Source organism: Rhinolophus sinicus, linkage group LG06 (assembly GCF_036562045.2).
Source record: "Rhinolophus sinicus isolate RSC01 linkage group LG06, ASM3656204v1, whole genome shotgun sequence".
NCBI classification, from domain to species: domain Eukaryota; kingdom Metazoa; phylum Chordata; class Mammalia; order Chiroptera; family Rhinolophidae; genus Rhinolophus; species Rhinolophus sinicus.
Window position 1 is genome coordinate 14,392,893 of NC_133756.1, and position 17,566 is coordinate 14,410,458.

The window sequence follows — 17,566 nt, forward strand, 5'->3', positions numbered from 1 at the left end:
TGTCCCTTCAGGATAAAAGTCTCATCAGTGATATGGCTGGTAAGTGAGCAGCCAGGCAAGCTGAGGGAAGAACACTGTATTTGTGTAACTCCAAGGGGCCCCCACTCACTTAGTAGTCTATGTCTGTGGCACCCCTTGGAGTTCTGCAGTGCAAAGATTGCCTGGTCTATAAATCAATGTCAGTTAAGCATCTCACGAGAAACCATCAAGACCTATCTGAAGAGCAACAGATTTTTTAAAAAAACAGGATACGAAAAACGTTTTCTTTCTTTGCAATCTATCATTCTAAAATGAGATACTTGGCAGTAATTAACCAAAGAAAGGAAGAGTGGGAACAGTCACTGGATACTTAAATACAAGATACTAGACTAGGCATTTTATATTTGTATTCTCAATATGACCCTCATAACACCACCATATGTCAAGGTATTTTACTTTCATTTTTATAGATTAGAAAATAATAAGACTGAAAAAAGTTAATACACCAAAGGTCTTAAGAGCCATAATAAGGATTCAAATACAGGTCTTTCTGGCATAAATCTATGCTCTTTCTTTTTAATTTTTTTTATTTTTCAATTACAGCTGACATACAATATTATATTAATTTCAAGTGTATGACACCGTGCTTAGACATTTATATAACTTACAAGGTGATCACCCCGATAAATCTAGTACCCATCTGACACCATACATATTATTATGCTCTTTCCTCTATACGTTGGTGTAAAAGTAATTGAGGTTTTTGCAACTTTTAACCTTTCAAACCGCAATTACTTTTGCACCAACCTATCATAATAGCCTGCAGACAGACTGTACATTCCATTCTTTTTTCAAATACAGCTGACCCTTGAACAACACGGTCTGAAGTGCGTAGATCCACTCATACACAGATTGTTCTCAATAAATATACAGCTGACCATATTTTCAATCCGTGGATGCAGAGGGCCAACTGTATGCACTGTTCTTTGCCATTTTATCTAAGGGACTCGAGCATCCATGGATTTTGGTATCTTAGGGGGTTTGAGAACCAGAAGGGATGACTGGGGAGTCAAAAGTTATACACAGATTCCCAACTTCACTGGGTCAACTGTACTCATAAAAACACTTTTTTCCAGAGGGACAAAATAAGAGTTAAAACCAAAATCTGCAAGGGTTGCTAAGTTTGCCTATATTGCCACAATCAGTTTTAACCAAGAAAATCTCCAGGTCAACCTATGGATTAAATAGTAACAACTATAGGATTATAGCAAAGAAACACAAAAGGAGACAGATGAGAAGAGAGTGGGTAATAAATGCAAATAAGCCCCAGATAACAAAGGACAGACTCTAATTCACAGTTAGCCAAACACAAGTCAGGAGACCAAGACTTACCAGAATTACAGGAAACCTGTGGTGGGGGTGGGGGTGCCTGGTGGGTTAACGTCTGGTGCTGATGATTCGAATGGTGCTGCATGTGCTGGTGTGGAGAGGGGTGCTGGGGATGAGGGGACTGGAGCTGGCCGTGCTGCTGAGGGTGCGGTGCCGGGTGCTGGGGACGCTGCGGATGCTGGGGTAAGCCATGCGGCCGATGGGGCGGGTGTGGAGACGGCTGTGTGTGCATCTGGGGGTGGGACAGAGAGACTTGTGCAACCGAGTTACTGCCCGTGGTGCTGAGGCCACCGCCATGACTGTTGGACAGGCTGCTTTGGCTGCTGTGTGGGTGAGAGCTCACTGTACTGCTAGGAGAGTGCTGATAGGAACACGAAGTGTGGGACTGCTGGGAAGATTCGGAAGGGATGTTCATCAAACCTGAAAACAACCAGAGAAAGCAAGACCATGTATTGTCAGATTTCAGTTATGTTTTATGACAAACATTTGCAAAATTATTTAGAGAGCAAAGGTGTATGTTGTCAAGAAGCAAATTTGGTTCAGTTTAACAAGTGTTAATGGAACATCCACTAGATACCGAGCTCTGGAACTGAGAAGAGTAAGAAATATCACTCTCTGCCCTTGAGTAGCCTATGGTCTAGTGGAAGAGACACACTTCAAATTATGTCCAGCAATAAAAGTACTAAGGCAAAAGTACACAGCAGGGTTATAGGAACTCTGCTTCTTGCCTATTCAGGTAGGAAGGGGCTGGAGATACAGAGAAGCCTTCTTTGAAAAGGCAGTGTCTGAGTGGAGACCTGAAAGATAAATGTCAGGGGAAAAGTGGGAAAGGTGTTGGGTCACATTCAAGATGGTTCTCTATAGGCCTGCAGACCAAAGCTTTGACAGACAGAAGGGAAAAATAAAGCCCAGTTATTTCTGATCTCAACTTTCTTTGACTACTCAAAAAACCTGAAGTCCAAGGTGGCTAGAATCCCTAAGTCTAAGCAAAACAATTACCATTTCTACTGTTCTTTTTCATTACTCTATGCAACATTTTTGAGACCTACAGGTTAGGGATTCAGACTGCATACTTTACAGCACAGAAAGTACGGATTAAAGTCTCTGCACTGCTGTTGACACACTTGGAAACGCTGGCAAGCTGTTAATCTGTCCAAGCCACAATGACCTCAACTAGAAATGGGTATGATAATAGTATCTATTTCAGAGTTGTTGTGAAGATCACACACCACGATGCAAGGGCAGGCTGCAGGACGAGCTCAGTAAAGGTTAGCTGCTCTAAACATGACGCTGATTGGGCCAGAGGTGCCTAATGTTAAAAATAATCTGTGTTTGGTTTGCAGGTAGACACTCATTTTAATTAATCTATTGTTATATTTGATTCTATAACTAGGTTATTTTCATATCCAAAAGGATGGCTCATACCATGTTTTGCTGAACCAAATTAAAAAATGTTATTAAATGAAAAATAGAATCCCACAATATAGTTGGCAGTCAAGAAAATAAATAAACTTTTTAAACAAAAATAAAATTATTCTCATATTTATCATTAATGGTAAAGTTGTATTAGAGTACATTGTAAAATAATTTTAAAACTTAGGAAGCTAAGGTTTTGTAAGTAGAAGACTTAATAAAAGTTCTTGCTTTGACCCCAGAAAAACTATCATTTATACGGAATGTATAGAGTTATTACAGTAAAATGAAAGAAAGCAATTATTACATTATCTATTTCCAATAAAGTTCTAACATTTCATTTTAAGAGGGAATCTAGATAAGATCCATACCAACATTTTCAATCCCAAATTATTTTTAAATAAAATGAAATAAAATATCTTTCAGAAGCCCAATATGTAAAACTTATATATGTAAAGTTACATTTTTTTTGAAGCCAGGGAAGGAAGTCTACTAGGTCTCTCTTCATCAGCACACTTCTACTCCCTGAGACCCTCCCAAAAGCCAAGGACTCCTGAAAACCACTGATCTAATGAAATCTTCTTCATTGTACAAATGGGGATGCTGAGTTCTAGACAGGTGAAGCTAACTCAGTTAACTTTATGGTAGAACCTGGACCAGAACCCAGAATTCCTATCAAAAAGCAGAACCCAGAATTGCTTTTTTTCTTAAGTTTGATGAAACAGCATTATGGGCTTCAGAAACTGTCACCATTGTTATTTAAAAGCAAGTATTTTTGTATTATGAGCACCAAGGTTGGATCTACTTAGCAATCTTTTATTAGTTCTTTTTGAAACTTTATATAGAAAATTTAAGATAAAATTTGAGAAAATACAATGAATCTTACTTGAACCAGAAAAATCAACTTCCTATACAAGCTACTGAAATTCACTGATATATATATAACACTTGTCCATTAACTTTCATAATATCAGACGATATCAAGCATTAAAATGTAAACTCTATAAAGACTGGAATTTTTGTCTAAAATATTTAGTTCACTGCAGTGAGCAGGTAAACTCTGTGTTGGGGTATAAATAGTTAATCTGTCAAACAAAGAAGCTAGGAAATGCTTCAACAGTAGAGTTCCTAACAATATCTGACTAGTGTTCTATGAGATAAAGACAAGGTGACATTTTGATCCTATCACATGACTCTGACTAAATTAAATCAGCAGCTAACAGCACAGTAACATATAACAGCAACTACCTAGCATTTGCTTGAGACACAATACTGCATCTCAACCAAAATCACTTTTAGTTGTTAAAATTTGATTTAAATATGTTATATAAAATAATGACCCAGAGCATATCACTAACCAATATGTTCACTTATAAGTGCCATACATGAAATTACAAATTTGGTGCTACCATTCCAATAGTTACCTCTTCCCTAATACCAGTCAGAACAGAAAGGCAACATTTACCACCCAAACATTTCACATGCCAGACATCACTAATTAACCATGGCAGTCTTTCCCACATGGCACAGATACAATGTCAGAATTCTTCAATGCAGTACTCTAAGACACCACTAGTAATCAAGTGAAGTAGTCATGCAAGATGAAATTTATCTGCCATTCTTGTGCTATGATATAAACATACAGAGCATAGTAAAGACACAAAGAGCATCCAATCTTGATTATGATCACAATGTTCTAAGATTAAGGAAATACAACAGCTGGTACGTGAAAATAATTCTTAAAAGAAAATTTTTCAATAAAAATTTACTTTACAGAAAAGTATTTTTAAAAACCTCACCTTGTTGACTAAGTGACTGCTCAAAAACTGACTTATAAAGGCTCCGAAATGAGGCACTGAGATCTTCAAAATTATATTCTGAGAAAAGTAGTTGCTTGTCTCGTTCTGGAAGGTTGTACTGTGGCTGCTGAGGAGTCAATGACTGAGAGACTGGTTCGGGGTGGTTTGTCACCTAACATTAAAAGAAAATACTAATTTAGTAGCTCTATATCAGAATCGGTTTGTTACATAACACAGATAACTGAAAATATTAAACTAGTTTCTAGAATCCAAAGGAAATAGCTCCCCTGCCTTCAGCTTTCCCATCCTTTGTTTAAGTTGGTAAAGTTGGTATATATAAAGTACAGACCATAAAATTGTTAACTCAGATCCGGAAGAACCATAGAAATCTAATCCAATCTCCACATTTCACAGACTGGGGGAAAGAGTTCAATGAAGTTAAACGACCGTCACAAAATCATACAAATAAGTGATGAACTAGACCTAGAACCCTTCCTGTTTCTGTAGAATCTTTATCTTGATTTCCACAGAAGCAATTTCATCTCAAATGTCACTACACTATGAAACTACTTACATTTCAATTCATCTTCAAGTATTTAACCTCAAATACTGTGATCAGTTTGTATGGCACTGCCCAAAGCAGCAAGGAACTTCAACCCATCTAACTCATCATTTCTAGGGGAATTTTTTTTTTTTTTAATGAAACTAGGGGAAAATGAGAAATGAAAGGTAAAACACAAGGGAGATTCTGAGACAAACAAACTAGATCAGGGGCTTGAGCTATGCAGGAGGTGGAAATGCACCATAAATAACTACAAAATAAGAATTATCTTTGAAGGCAACACAATTAGAAATATAATTAATTAAAAAATTTTAGCTGTATTTCTTAAAGATTTTATCAAAGGGTGGTAAACTGCCCTTTGTTTAGTGTTCTGAAAAATTACGACTTGTACACTCACTGTCAATCTATGCAGCCATTCAACACGATGCTCACAAGGAGCCTGCAGTAACAGGGGAAATATGAACTCTGTGGAGAAGCAGGGCTTGGCCAGCGGCACTTTGGCAACCTTCCACATCTCCACACAGGCCATGTAGGCAAGACTCAATGGCATGATGATGTCAGTCTTGGTGGAACACCCTGTGATTATCCTGGAACGTGGGATAAGTGGTCTTTTGAGGAGCAAATTCTTATCCACCATCCTACCTTGGAGGAGGCAGTGATGGGGCAGTTTCTTGCCTATCTCTCAATCTTGCAGGAAGTTCCTCAGAGACAGCTTATCTGCCTTCATTGCCAGTGACACAGGGAACTCTCTACCTTACTCCCATAGGGTACAGCTAGCTGCAAGTTATACACCTGCTTAGGCGCGGTATGGAATTTGTTCCCCCACCACAATGACCCACCACATGTGTGGTCTGTCATCTAGCTCCTCTGATTTGGGGTTGTCCTGTAGGATATAACACCATGCTGATGTGGCTTTCTACTGTCAGTATAAGTAATAAAACTATCTCCATTCATTTGGGCTCCCTGTGTGCTCACAGGCTCAATCTACGGACACGTGACAAGCCCAACCAGCAGCTGACGCTGTACTGTCGCTTAAGGAGTGCTTGATGACCAAATTGGTATCTTGTTGTTAAATGAAAAAAAGCAGTCTAACAATGTCTAGCTTTTTAACAGAGGAGCTTAACCCTCTTACATGTTTGTTCTTATTTCTGTTACCTAGTTCTATAAATGTATTTTTAACTTTTCCTCTTATTATATTTCGTGTGATACTGGACTGTGTTCTTTGATTTCTTTGGGTTTCAAGATTTTCTACATTCAAATTATTTTAAAAGCAACTTAAAATCATTAAATCTTTGCACACTTTGCTTCAATTCTCCACCTAGTCCTTTTATATATACTGAGTGCTTTAATTTAATTTACCTCTTGATCAGCTAAGTAATTTTTTCAGTAAGGGCACAGGAAAACAAGAGTAGGATGCTTTCTAAGCTCTGTATTTTCTTGGCTTCACATATGAATGAAAATTTGGCTGGGTATATTTATAATTCCAAACCCATTCCCTAAAACTCTAAATAAAGTGTTCCAGTATCTTCTGGCATTTAGTATTTTGGAAGAGAAGTATGATTTGTTTCTTTGAATGTATCATTTCTTCTCGAGTATTTATGTGGATTACTTCTGAAATTTTAAAATCTATCATGATATGTCTAGATAGAGGTTGGGTTTTTTTTCCCATTAACTTTTCCAAGAACTCAGTAGCCCTTTTAATCTCTCTTTCTTCTAAAGACTGCTCTGTACCAACTATTCTAGTTTCTTCCTCAGGGACACCTATAATTCCCAATTCTCCTCATCTATTCTCTTCTTCTACATAATTTATTTCTTTCTCTGCTTTTTCCCCCTGCATTCTGGGAGAATATTTTAGTTCCTTTTTCCCTAGAGCATTGATAACAGTTTTACAGAGTCACTTTTCTTTTCACCTACATACAATGAAAATTTTAATTCTGCTCTCTGGGTTTTTGTTTCCCTCGTGTTATATTATTTCAGCCACCACACCTCCCCCCAATCTTTGTTCTATGTAAATGTTTTACCTATTTATTCATCCTAGTGGGTGATCTGGTAAGATCAAAGTTATACCAATAACAGAATGGTGTATGGCTCTTGGGCTCTGTTCTGTCTATGGGGGAGGACACTTGCCAAATGATTTGAAAAGAAGTATCAGATAACCCAAGGCTCATGTTCTTATAATAGGTAACAAAATCAGCACAGGAGCAAGAATACTCACGCACAGGTCCCTTTATAGCATAGTTTTGGTTTTTCACACAAAAATTGAAAATACTATATTGGTTAACTATTGGGTACCAGGTCATCCTAACCTTTGGGTTTTGTAGAATCCCCTTCTCAGATCTACAGCTGGAAAACAAGGTGATATACACACATACTCTTTTACCAAGGACTACAAAACATCACCAAATATAGCTTTGCTAGACGGAAGTACAATCTTTCTTCCTATTCCAGTTGCTTATCAATTGGACACAGAACAGATGGAGCAAAGTAGACCAAGACATATAACACAGTGCAACCACGTATTTGTATCTAACTCGCTAAAATATAAGTACCCAATTAAGACACTATCAAGGCAGAAATCTGCTCTACTTACCTAAGCTAAAGAATTCATTCATGGAAACACACAATTTCACTTTTCACTTGCATTTCAATTTGGTTTAGTTTTAAGCACTAAATGAGTACTCAACAAAGAAGTTAACTTCACCAAGACTTACCGGTGTATAACTATGCACATTTCCAACACTGTTCAAATTAACAGATGCCAAACTCTGGTCTGAGAGACTGTTGTTAAGGCTACTGCGTGGGCTATCACTACCATCCTGATCAGTGTTGTATAATGTTACCTAGAACGGAAAAAAAGCAATATTTGAATAAGTGGTTCTTACTATAAAGAGTACTTTTAAAGCAACTCTACAAAAATACAACTAAGTGAGATATGGTAGAAAGACAAAATGTTAGTGTAGTGGTCTTTCCTTTGGTGCCTACCTACCACAATTCCATGCCCTTCACTGCTAACTCCATGTTAACCATGAAATATAATAACTTACTCTCAAACTAAAGGACATCGCTATCCAGAGGTACATAAACTCAATTTACTATCAGGTATAATTAGTTTATCATTTGGTGAGAGGGGAATTATAGATTTTTACTGTTAAGTATTTCTACAATGCATAAATTTATTTTTATTCAAGCTTTAAACAAAAAATGCTTTTCTATTCTATCAAAATCTTATGCATTAAAAAAGAACACAAAACATACAATTTCCATTAAAAATCACAGATATCATAGTGTTTATAATACTGAAAATTGGAAACTCAACTATCCAACACATTTGTAAAATCACAGATACGTGATGTAATTTTTTAAAATAATAATATGCTAATCTATGCATTAGCTATGAAGGGCTATATATCAAACTGTTAACAAGAGTTTACTAGCAAGGGGCTGGAGATTCCTGAAGATATTCATCACTGATAGTGTATATTTTTACAATGCTTAAGTTTGTTTACAATAAGCATTATAATTTTTAATTAGAAACAAAAAAGATATTTCTAAAACTAGTCTAACTATCCTTCAAGGATGCTACTACCAACTTTCCTTTCTATGCTCCAACGTCTGTGCAAACAACTGGTACAGAGGCTTTACAGTCTAATTAATTTTGATCTAATTTTTATCCAATACTTAGCTCCTTGAGTCACCAATAAGTAATCATAAATAGCATAGTGCTTTCTGCTCAGTATAAATATTTACTAAATTTAATAACCAACTGAGCAATCACCATCCTTCTGTCTGTGCTGAAAATGGGGTCATACTCAAAGCTCACAAACATTTGCCAAGAGGCTGAAAATGTGGAAAACTAGGCATATATGCCTCTATATTTAAGCTACAACCAAACACATCCACATTCACATCCACTAGAAACAATTACGTGTCTAGGAAGTAATAATGGAAAACAGTACAGTAATCCTCCCATATCCGGTTTCAATTACCAATAGTCAACCGCGATTTGAAAATATTAAATGGAAAATTCCAGAAATAAACAACTCATAAGTTTTAAATTGTGTACCATTCTGAGTAGCGTAATGAAATCTTGTGCTGTCCTGCTCTGTCCCATTAGGGACATAAATCATCCCTTTGTCCAGAGTACCTACACTGTACATACAATAATAAGATATTCTGAGAGACCACATTCATAGAACTTTTATTCTAGTATATTGTTACAATTGTTCTATTTTATTATGAGTTGTTGTTAATCTCTTACTGTGCTTAATTTATAAAGTTAAACTTTATCATAATATGTACATATAGGAAAAAAACATATATAGTATATAGGGTTCGGTACTATCTGTGGTTTCAGGCATCCACTGGGGGTCTTGGAACATATCCCCCACAGATAACAGAGGACTATTATATAAGAAAAAATGAAAAGGAATAAAGAAAACTCTAGCAAAGATTTTTCTGGTACATATTTCTAGTATAAATTTCATTTAAAAAATAATCAACTTTATGGGCCTGTAGGAATAATCAAAAAGTTATGAAACAATATATCAATGAATTACAAGCATTCTATGGTCATTTTCTTGGCTGCTCATTCTCTCTTGTCCATGCTCACTTACCTACCACTCAAGTCAGAAATACTCTCCATCATGTTGGACAAATCCTCATAACTTACTTTATTTGGAAGGAGGATAAACACTTTTATTAAAATGTAACATATAGAGAAAATAAATTACTAGTTTATCTATTACAAAATGGGCGTACTTGTGTAATCACCACCTAGATGGAAGCATAGAGGAGCAGTTCTCAAACATGGACTTTATAACCCCCTCTTACAGTCTTAAAAATTGAAGAGTCGAAGAGCTTTTGTTTATGTTGATATATGTCAATAACTGGCATATTAGAAATTAAAACAAAAAAAATGTTAACCAATTTTAAAATAACAATTATAAACCCATCTATATTTTAACATAAAAAATATTTCCTCCCAATAAATAAGTAAAATTAGAGAAGTGCCACTGTTTTATATTTTTAAAAATCTCAATGCCCGTCTTCACAGGAAACAGCAAGATTCTCATATCTGCTTCTACATTCTGTTACATAAGTTATTTAGGTGGAAGAATAGAAAGAAAACCCAGCATCACACACATATACAGAGGGTGCCAATAAAATATATACACATTTTAAGAAAGGAAAAGTGTATTAAAATTGTAATACTCAATATATACCGATAACAAAAGATGAGTACAAGTCATGTTTGACTTCTGCAATTACAAGAGGTGCTCAAAGTGGTTACCATCAGCGTCCAGACACTTCTGATTATGGCGACCTACTGCTTGAGCAACATTGACCGAAGTGTCCACTTGTATACATTTTTTTTTGGCACCCGGGCAGCCCCAGTATATTTATTTGGAAAGGGGAATAATATTTTAGTAGACTTTTCAGATGATCGTCAATAGTCTTTTCTGATACTACACCAAAACATGGCAAGTGACAATTTTTTAAAGATTAGTTACAATATGGAAACTGAAACCATACTCATAATCAATAAATTTTTCATACTGTTATATTAAAATCCACTGTTTACTTTGTACTTTAAATGCCTCGTTCGTCCATGCATTACTTTGCAACATTATGCATTTGGTAGTTTAGAAAATACTGGTTCCCTAAGTTATGCAGCTCTTCCAAATCCTGACACATTTCATTACTCAACATCAAAACATCACATTTGTTAACATTACCAATAATCTCATTAGAAAAGACTGGGAAGCTATCAGACCCACTATGGTGAATATAAGTTTTCTAAACTTCTATTTTTTGCTTAAAAGCTCTAATTTTATCATTGGCAGGAGATAATGTCAATTGTTTTCCCTGAAGTGACAGACTCACTTTATTCATTTTCAAGAAAACTTCTGCCAAATAACCAAATCTAAATAATCCGTGTTGTTTTTGCAAGAAAAAAACAATGATCCATGAACAAAGCAGCTAGTTCAACATCCAATTCAAACTAATCACTTAAATGCTCTTCCTTGAAGCAACTACTGTACTTCAATATGTAATATAAGTGCTTTATGCATACTTCCCATTTCATCACACAGAATATTATAAAACAATTTTGCCTGCCTCACCAAAGATATTCCTAAGTAAAATATATTTTTTTTAAATCTGAAGTGTGTGGGGCAGTGAAGAATACCTAGTACAGTTAGATGGCACGGCCTCGATCCGTGCTAACATCTACATACTGCTTTTGCTGCATCAGTGAAAATACAAAAGTAAAGGAAAAGGCAGATAATATTTTAATATTATAAAAATAGCTTTGACCTCATGGAATCCCTAAAAGGGTCGTGCTTACCATGGTGTCCACACACATAGAACCACTGACACAGGCCATTACAGCTCTCCAGAGGCCCACTCACACACTCCCCCAATCACCATTCACCAGGCAATCATTACCCATCCCCATTCTCCTGACACACGTAACCAATACACGGAGTTCTACCACTAATTAATGGTTTTCCCATTTTTTAACTAAGTATAAATGGAATCATATATCCTTTTTTGTCCTTCTGCAGTAAATTTAGCTAAAGGATTACACAAAGCTTTGTTTTCTATTGCATTAATATCTGGTCTTAATCTTTATTACTTCCTTCATTCCGTTTTTTGTGGGGTTTTTTAAAGATTTTATTGGAGAAGGGGAACAGGACTTTATTGGGGAACAGTGTGTACTTCCAGGACTTTTTTTTTCCAAGTCAAGTTGTTGTCCTTTCAATCTTAGTTGTGGAGGGCGCAGCTCAGCTCCAGGTCCAGTTGCCGTTGCTAGTTGCAGGGGGTGCAGCCCACCATCCCTTGCGGGAGTCGAACTGGCAACCTTGTGGTTGAGAGGACGCGCTCCAACCAACTGAGCCATGCGGCACGCAGTTCAGCTCAAGGTGCCATGTTCAATATTAGTTGCAGGGGGCGGAGCCCACCATCCCTTGCGGGACTCGAGGAGTTGAACGGGCAACCTTGTGGTTGAGAGCCCACTGGCCCATGTGGGAATCGAAACGGCAGCCTTCGGAGTTAGGAGCATGGAGCTCTAACCGCCTGAGCCACCAGGCCATCCCCCTTCATTCCGTTTTTTCAAATCCATTTTATTCTTTTTCATCCAACTTTATTGCTTTATCATTTGTATTTATGTCTTAGATACATCTAGAATTGACTTTCATGAATAGAAAACCTGATTTTTCCATTAATCTAGTACCACTTGTTGAAAGACATCACTGAATTCTGTCTGTTTGCCTATTCTTATACCAATACCACCACACTTTTACTTATTGTTTGGAAGTATAAATAATCTTTTATCTTTTTCTTCAATATTTTCTTTACTGTTTGCCTTTTGGAATCCCACTTATATTTTAAGATTAGCTGGTCATTTTCTAATTCCTTACCATCCCCTTCCCCCACCAAAAAAGCATTGTGGAATCATATTAAATCTGTAGATCAATTTAGGAAAAAAATCGACGACTTCTTTACAATAGTATCCATTTACTTATAGCTCCATTGTTTTAGCTCAGTAATTTTTTAGAGTTTTCTATGTAGAGTTCATCTTTCACTTAATCCTAGATATTTGCTGTTTTTGAATGCTAGCACAAGTGTTACCTTTTTAATTTTATTTCCTAATTGTCTATGGTTAGTATACAGAAATACCACTGATTTCTAAAATCAAATATTGCTCCTATATCAATATCTTGCTAAACTCCCTTATTAATTCTAAGTTTATCTGTAGATTGTTTTCAATTTTTCATATAAATAATCATGTAAACTATGAATGATAATTTCTTCCCAAACTTTATGCTTTTTGTTATAACTTCCATTTCTCCTCTCCTTGCCTGAACACTTTGTCATATATTTTACTTCTACATGTTACAAACCCACAACACATTTTTGTTATTTTTGCTTTAAACAGTTTATTATCTTTTAAAGAGAGTTAGATTTTTTTAAAGTTTTATATTTACCCATTTAGTTACTGCTTTGTATAGATCCAGATTTCTATCAGGAACTTCAATTACAGATACATTAGGTTGCTTGAAGTTGTCCCCACAGCCCACTAATGCTCTATTTACTTTTTGCACTGTTTGCTCTGTTTGATTTTGGATAATTTTTATTGTTATATCTTCATGCTCAATCTTTTCTTCTACAATGTCTCATCTGCTGTTAATCCCATCAAGTTTATTTTTCAAATAAAGCATTATAATTTTTATCTCTAAGTTCGATTTGTTTTTCTACTATCTTCCACGAGTCTACACACATTCAACCTGTCCTTTAGCTTCTCCACAAAGTACAATTATAACTTTTTATTCCCAGCTTGGAGATGTAATTGACATATAGCACTGTGTAAACTTAAAGTGTACAATGTGTTCATTTGATACACCTATATATTGCAAAATGATTACCTCTGCAGCATTAGCTAATACCTCTATCACCTCACATAATTACCATTTCTTTTTTATGGTGAAATCACTTAAGATCTCTTTTCCCACAACTTTTATGTGTATAATACAGTCTTACTAACTATAACCATCATGCTATACATTGTATCTCCAAAACTTAATCATCTTTTAACTGAAAGTTTGTACTCTTTGACCAACATCTCCCCATTTCCCCCACCCCCAGACCCTGGTAACAACCATTCAACTGAGTTTGGCCTTGTAAGAGTCCACATATAGTAAGTGGTATCATACTGCATTTGTCTTTCTCTGCTTCACTTATTTCACTTAGCATAATGTCCTCACGGTCCATCATGTTGTCACAAATGACAGGATTTCCTTTTTTCTCATGGCTAAGTAATATTCATTACACACACACACACACACCACACAGACACACACACACTCCACATGTTCTTTGTCTATTCGTCTACTGATGAACACTTAAGTTGTTTCCATATCTTGGCTTTAATATCCTTTTCTACTAATTTTATCATATCTGTCATTTCTGGGTCAGTTTTGATTGACTGATTTTCTCCTCATGGGTTGTTTTTTACTACTTATTTGTCTGCCTGGTAATTTTTTACTGGCTGCCAGACCACTGTGAAGTTTACACTGTTAAATGCTGGGTATTTCTGTATTCTTACAAATGTTCTACAGTTGCATTCTGGAACACAGTTAAATTATTTGACAACAGGAATGAAGGACTGATACATGTTATAAACATAATGAATCACAAAAACGTGTTTCATGAAAGAAGTCAGGCATAAAGATCACATATTATATGACTCTGTTTATATGAAATGTCCAGAACAGGGAAATCCACAGAGTTAGAAAGTAAACTAATGATTACCAGAGGATGGACGGAATGGGGAATGAAAGCTAATGGGTATGGGTTTTCTTTGGGGAGGGAGGTAATGAATATGTTCTGGAATTAGATCATGGTTAATGGTTGTACAACCTTGTGAAGACACCAAAAACCACTGAACTGTAAACTTTAAAAGGGTGAGTTTTATGGTCTCTGAATTACATCTGAAAAAATTAAATAAAAAATCTAATTACTTGAAAAGTTTGATCCTTTTGGGTTTTGCTTTTAAAGGTGTGTAGGTAGAATAAGAGCAGCATTTTAGTCTAGGGCTAATTTTGTTCCACTACTGAGGCAACAGCCTGAGTACTTTACCTAATGGCCTGTGAATTATGAAGTATTTCACTCTGGTGGGAACAGTAACCATGCCTGACCCTGCATGAGCCTCAATGATTGTCCACACTAATCCTTTTAGATTATTCTTTCCTTAGATTCTGGTAGCTTCCTTACACACTGAGATGTATCCAGTTGCAAGGAGAAAGCTCCAAATATATCTCTGGAATTCTCTCCTCTCTGGTATGCTGCTCTGTAACATCTCGTCACCTTGGGTTCCATGATCTTTCAGTTCCACCTCCTTAACTCAAGGAGACCTCTGTACCCTGGAAACTTTATCCAGGCAGTAAGCTACGACAATCGTGAAGCTCATCTCGTTTGTTTACCATTTCTCAGGAATCACAGTCCTGAAGACCCAAACTCTTAAAAACCAGTTTCATATACTCGTATTTTGTCTATATATTTTTTCTAAGTTGCTTCAGGTAGCAGAGTAAATCTAGACCATTATTCCATCTTGTCTGGAAACAGAATTCCCTTATCAATTTTATTAATCTTTACAAAAAACCAACCCCTTATTTGTTGACTTCAGCTACTACCGTGTTTCTTTGAAAATAAGACCTATATTAAAATAAGACCCAGTCTTATATTAAAATAAGATCGAGTCTTATATAAGACCAGGTATAATTAGAATAGAATACAATAGAATACAATAGAATACCAGGTCTTACATTAATTTTTGCTCCAAAAGACGCATTAGAGCTGATGGTTTGGCTAGGTCTTATTTCAGGGAAACATGGAAGTTTAACATTTCCCCCATAGCCCATTTCTTTCTTAAGCTTTTCTGAATTTTCTTTTTCTTTGTGTTTCATTCTGTGTTGTTTGTTTTTTTTTCTATTGGGGTGACAATTATTCGTGAAATTACATAGATTTCAGGTGTACAATTCTGTATTACATCATCTATAAATCCCATTGTGTGTTCACCACCCAGAGTCAGTTCTCCTTCCATTACTATATATTTGATCCCCCTTACCTTCATCTCCTACCCCCCCCCTTACCCTCTGGTAACCACTTAGCTATTGTCTGTGTCTATGAGTTTTTGTTTCCCATTTGTTTGTCTTGTTCTTTTGTTGTTTTGGTTTATATACCACATATCAGTGAAATCATATGGTTCTCTGCTTTTTCTGACTTATTTCGCTTAGCATTATACTTTCAAGATCCATCCATGTTGTCACAAATGTTCCTATATCCTCTTTTCTTACCACCAAATAGTATTCCATTGTGTATATATACCACAACTTCTTTATCAATTCATCTATTGAAGGGCATTTTGGTTGTTTCCACATCTTGGCCACCGTAAACAAAGCTGCAATGAACATTGGAGCACACGTGTCTTTATGGATAAATGTTTTCAGATTTTTTGGGTAGATACCCAGGAGAAGGATTGCTGGGTTATATGGTAATTCTATTAGGAATTTTTTGAGGAACCTCCACACTGCCTTCTATAATGGCTGCACCAGTCTGCATTCCCACCAACAGTGTATGACGGTTCCTTTTTCTCCACAGCCTCTCCAACACTTGTTACTATTTGTCTTGTTGATAATAGCCATTCTGACTGGGGTGAGGTGATATCTCATTGTGGTTTTGATTTGCATTTCTCTGATGATTAGTGATGTTGAGCATTTTTTCATGTCTATTTGCCATTTGTATGTCCTCTTTGGAGAAATGTCTCTTCAGGTCCTCTGCCCATTTTTCAATTGGGCTGTTTGTTTTTTTGTTGTTGAGTTTCATGAATTCCTTGTATATTTTGGATATTAGCCCCTTATCGGAGGCACTGTTTGCAAAAATCTTCTCCCATTCAGTTGGTTGTCTCTTTGTCGATGGTTTCTTTTGCTGTGCAGAAGCTTTTAAGTTTCATATAGTCCCATTCATTTATTTCAGCTTTTACTTCCGTTGCCTTTGGAGTCAAATTCATAAAATGCTCTCTGAACCCAAGGTCCGTAAGTTTAGTACCTAGGTTTTCTTCTATGCAGTTTATTGTGTCAGGTCTTATGCTTAAGTCTTTGGTCCATTTTGAATTAATTTTGGTACATGGTGACAGATAGCAGTCTAGTTTCATTCTTTTGCACGTGGCTATCCAATCCTCCCAGCACCATTTATTGAAGAGGCTGTCTTTCCTCCATTGTATGTTTTTAGCTTCTTTGTCAAAAATTATCTGTCCATATTTATGTGGTTTTATTTCTGGGTTGTCAATTCTATTCCATTGGTCTATATGTCTGTTTTTCTGCCAATACCATGCTGTTTTGATTATTGTAGCCCTGTAGTACAAGCTTAAAGTCAGGGAGTGTGATACCTCCAGTACTGTTCTTTTTTCTTAAGATTGCTTTGGCTATTCGGGGTCTTTTGTGGTTCCAAACAAATCTGATGAATTTTTTGTTCTATTTCTTTAAAAAATGCCATTGGGATTTTGATGGGGATTGCATTAAATCTGTATATTGCTTTGGGTAATATGGCCATTTTAACTATGTTGATTCTTCCAATCCATGAGCACAGAATGTCTTTCCATTTCTTTGTGTCTTCTTCAATTTCTTTCAAAAATGTCTTATAGTTTTCAGCATATAGGTCCTTCACATCCTTGGTTAAGTTTATTCCTAGGTATTTTATTCTTTTTGCTGCAATTGCAAAAGGAATTGTTTTTTGTATTTCTTTTTCTGAGATTTCATTGTTAGTATATAGGAATGCAATGGACTTTTGTACATTGATTTTGTAGCCAGCAACTTTACTGTATTCGTTGATTGTTTCCAATAGCTTTTTGGTGGAGTCTTCAGGG

General features: G+C 36.1%; 1 protein-coding gene across 5 annotated transcripts in view; it reads right to left on the bottom strand.

Moving 5' to 3' along the window:
* The window catches only part of FOXJ3 (forkhead box J3), a 121,277-nt gene that overhangs the window by 12,393 nt on the left and 91,318 nt on the right, over positions 1 to 17,566 (bottom strand). For all 5 annotated transcript variants that reach the window (XM_074334522.1, XM_019737168.2, XM_019737166.2 and 2 more), the window contains 3 exons: positions 7,854 to 7,982; positions 4,581 to 4,752; positions 1,372 to 1,788 (listed from right to left, as the gene is read on the bottom strand). In XM_074334522.1, the coding sequence (XP_074190623.1) occupies positions 1,372 to 1,788; positions 4,581 to 4,752; positions 7,854 to 7,982 (718 nt within the window). The remainder of the gene's footprint in view (positions 1 to 1,371; positions 1,789 to 4,580; positions 4,753 to 7,853; positions 7,983 to 17,566) is intronic.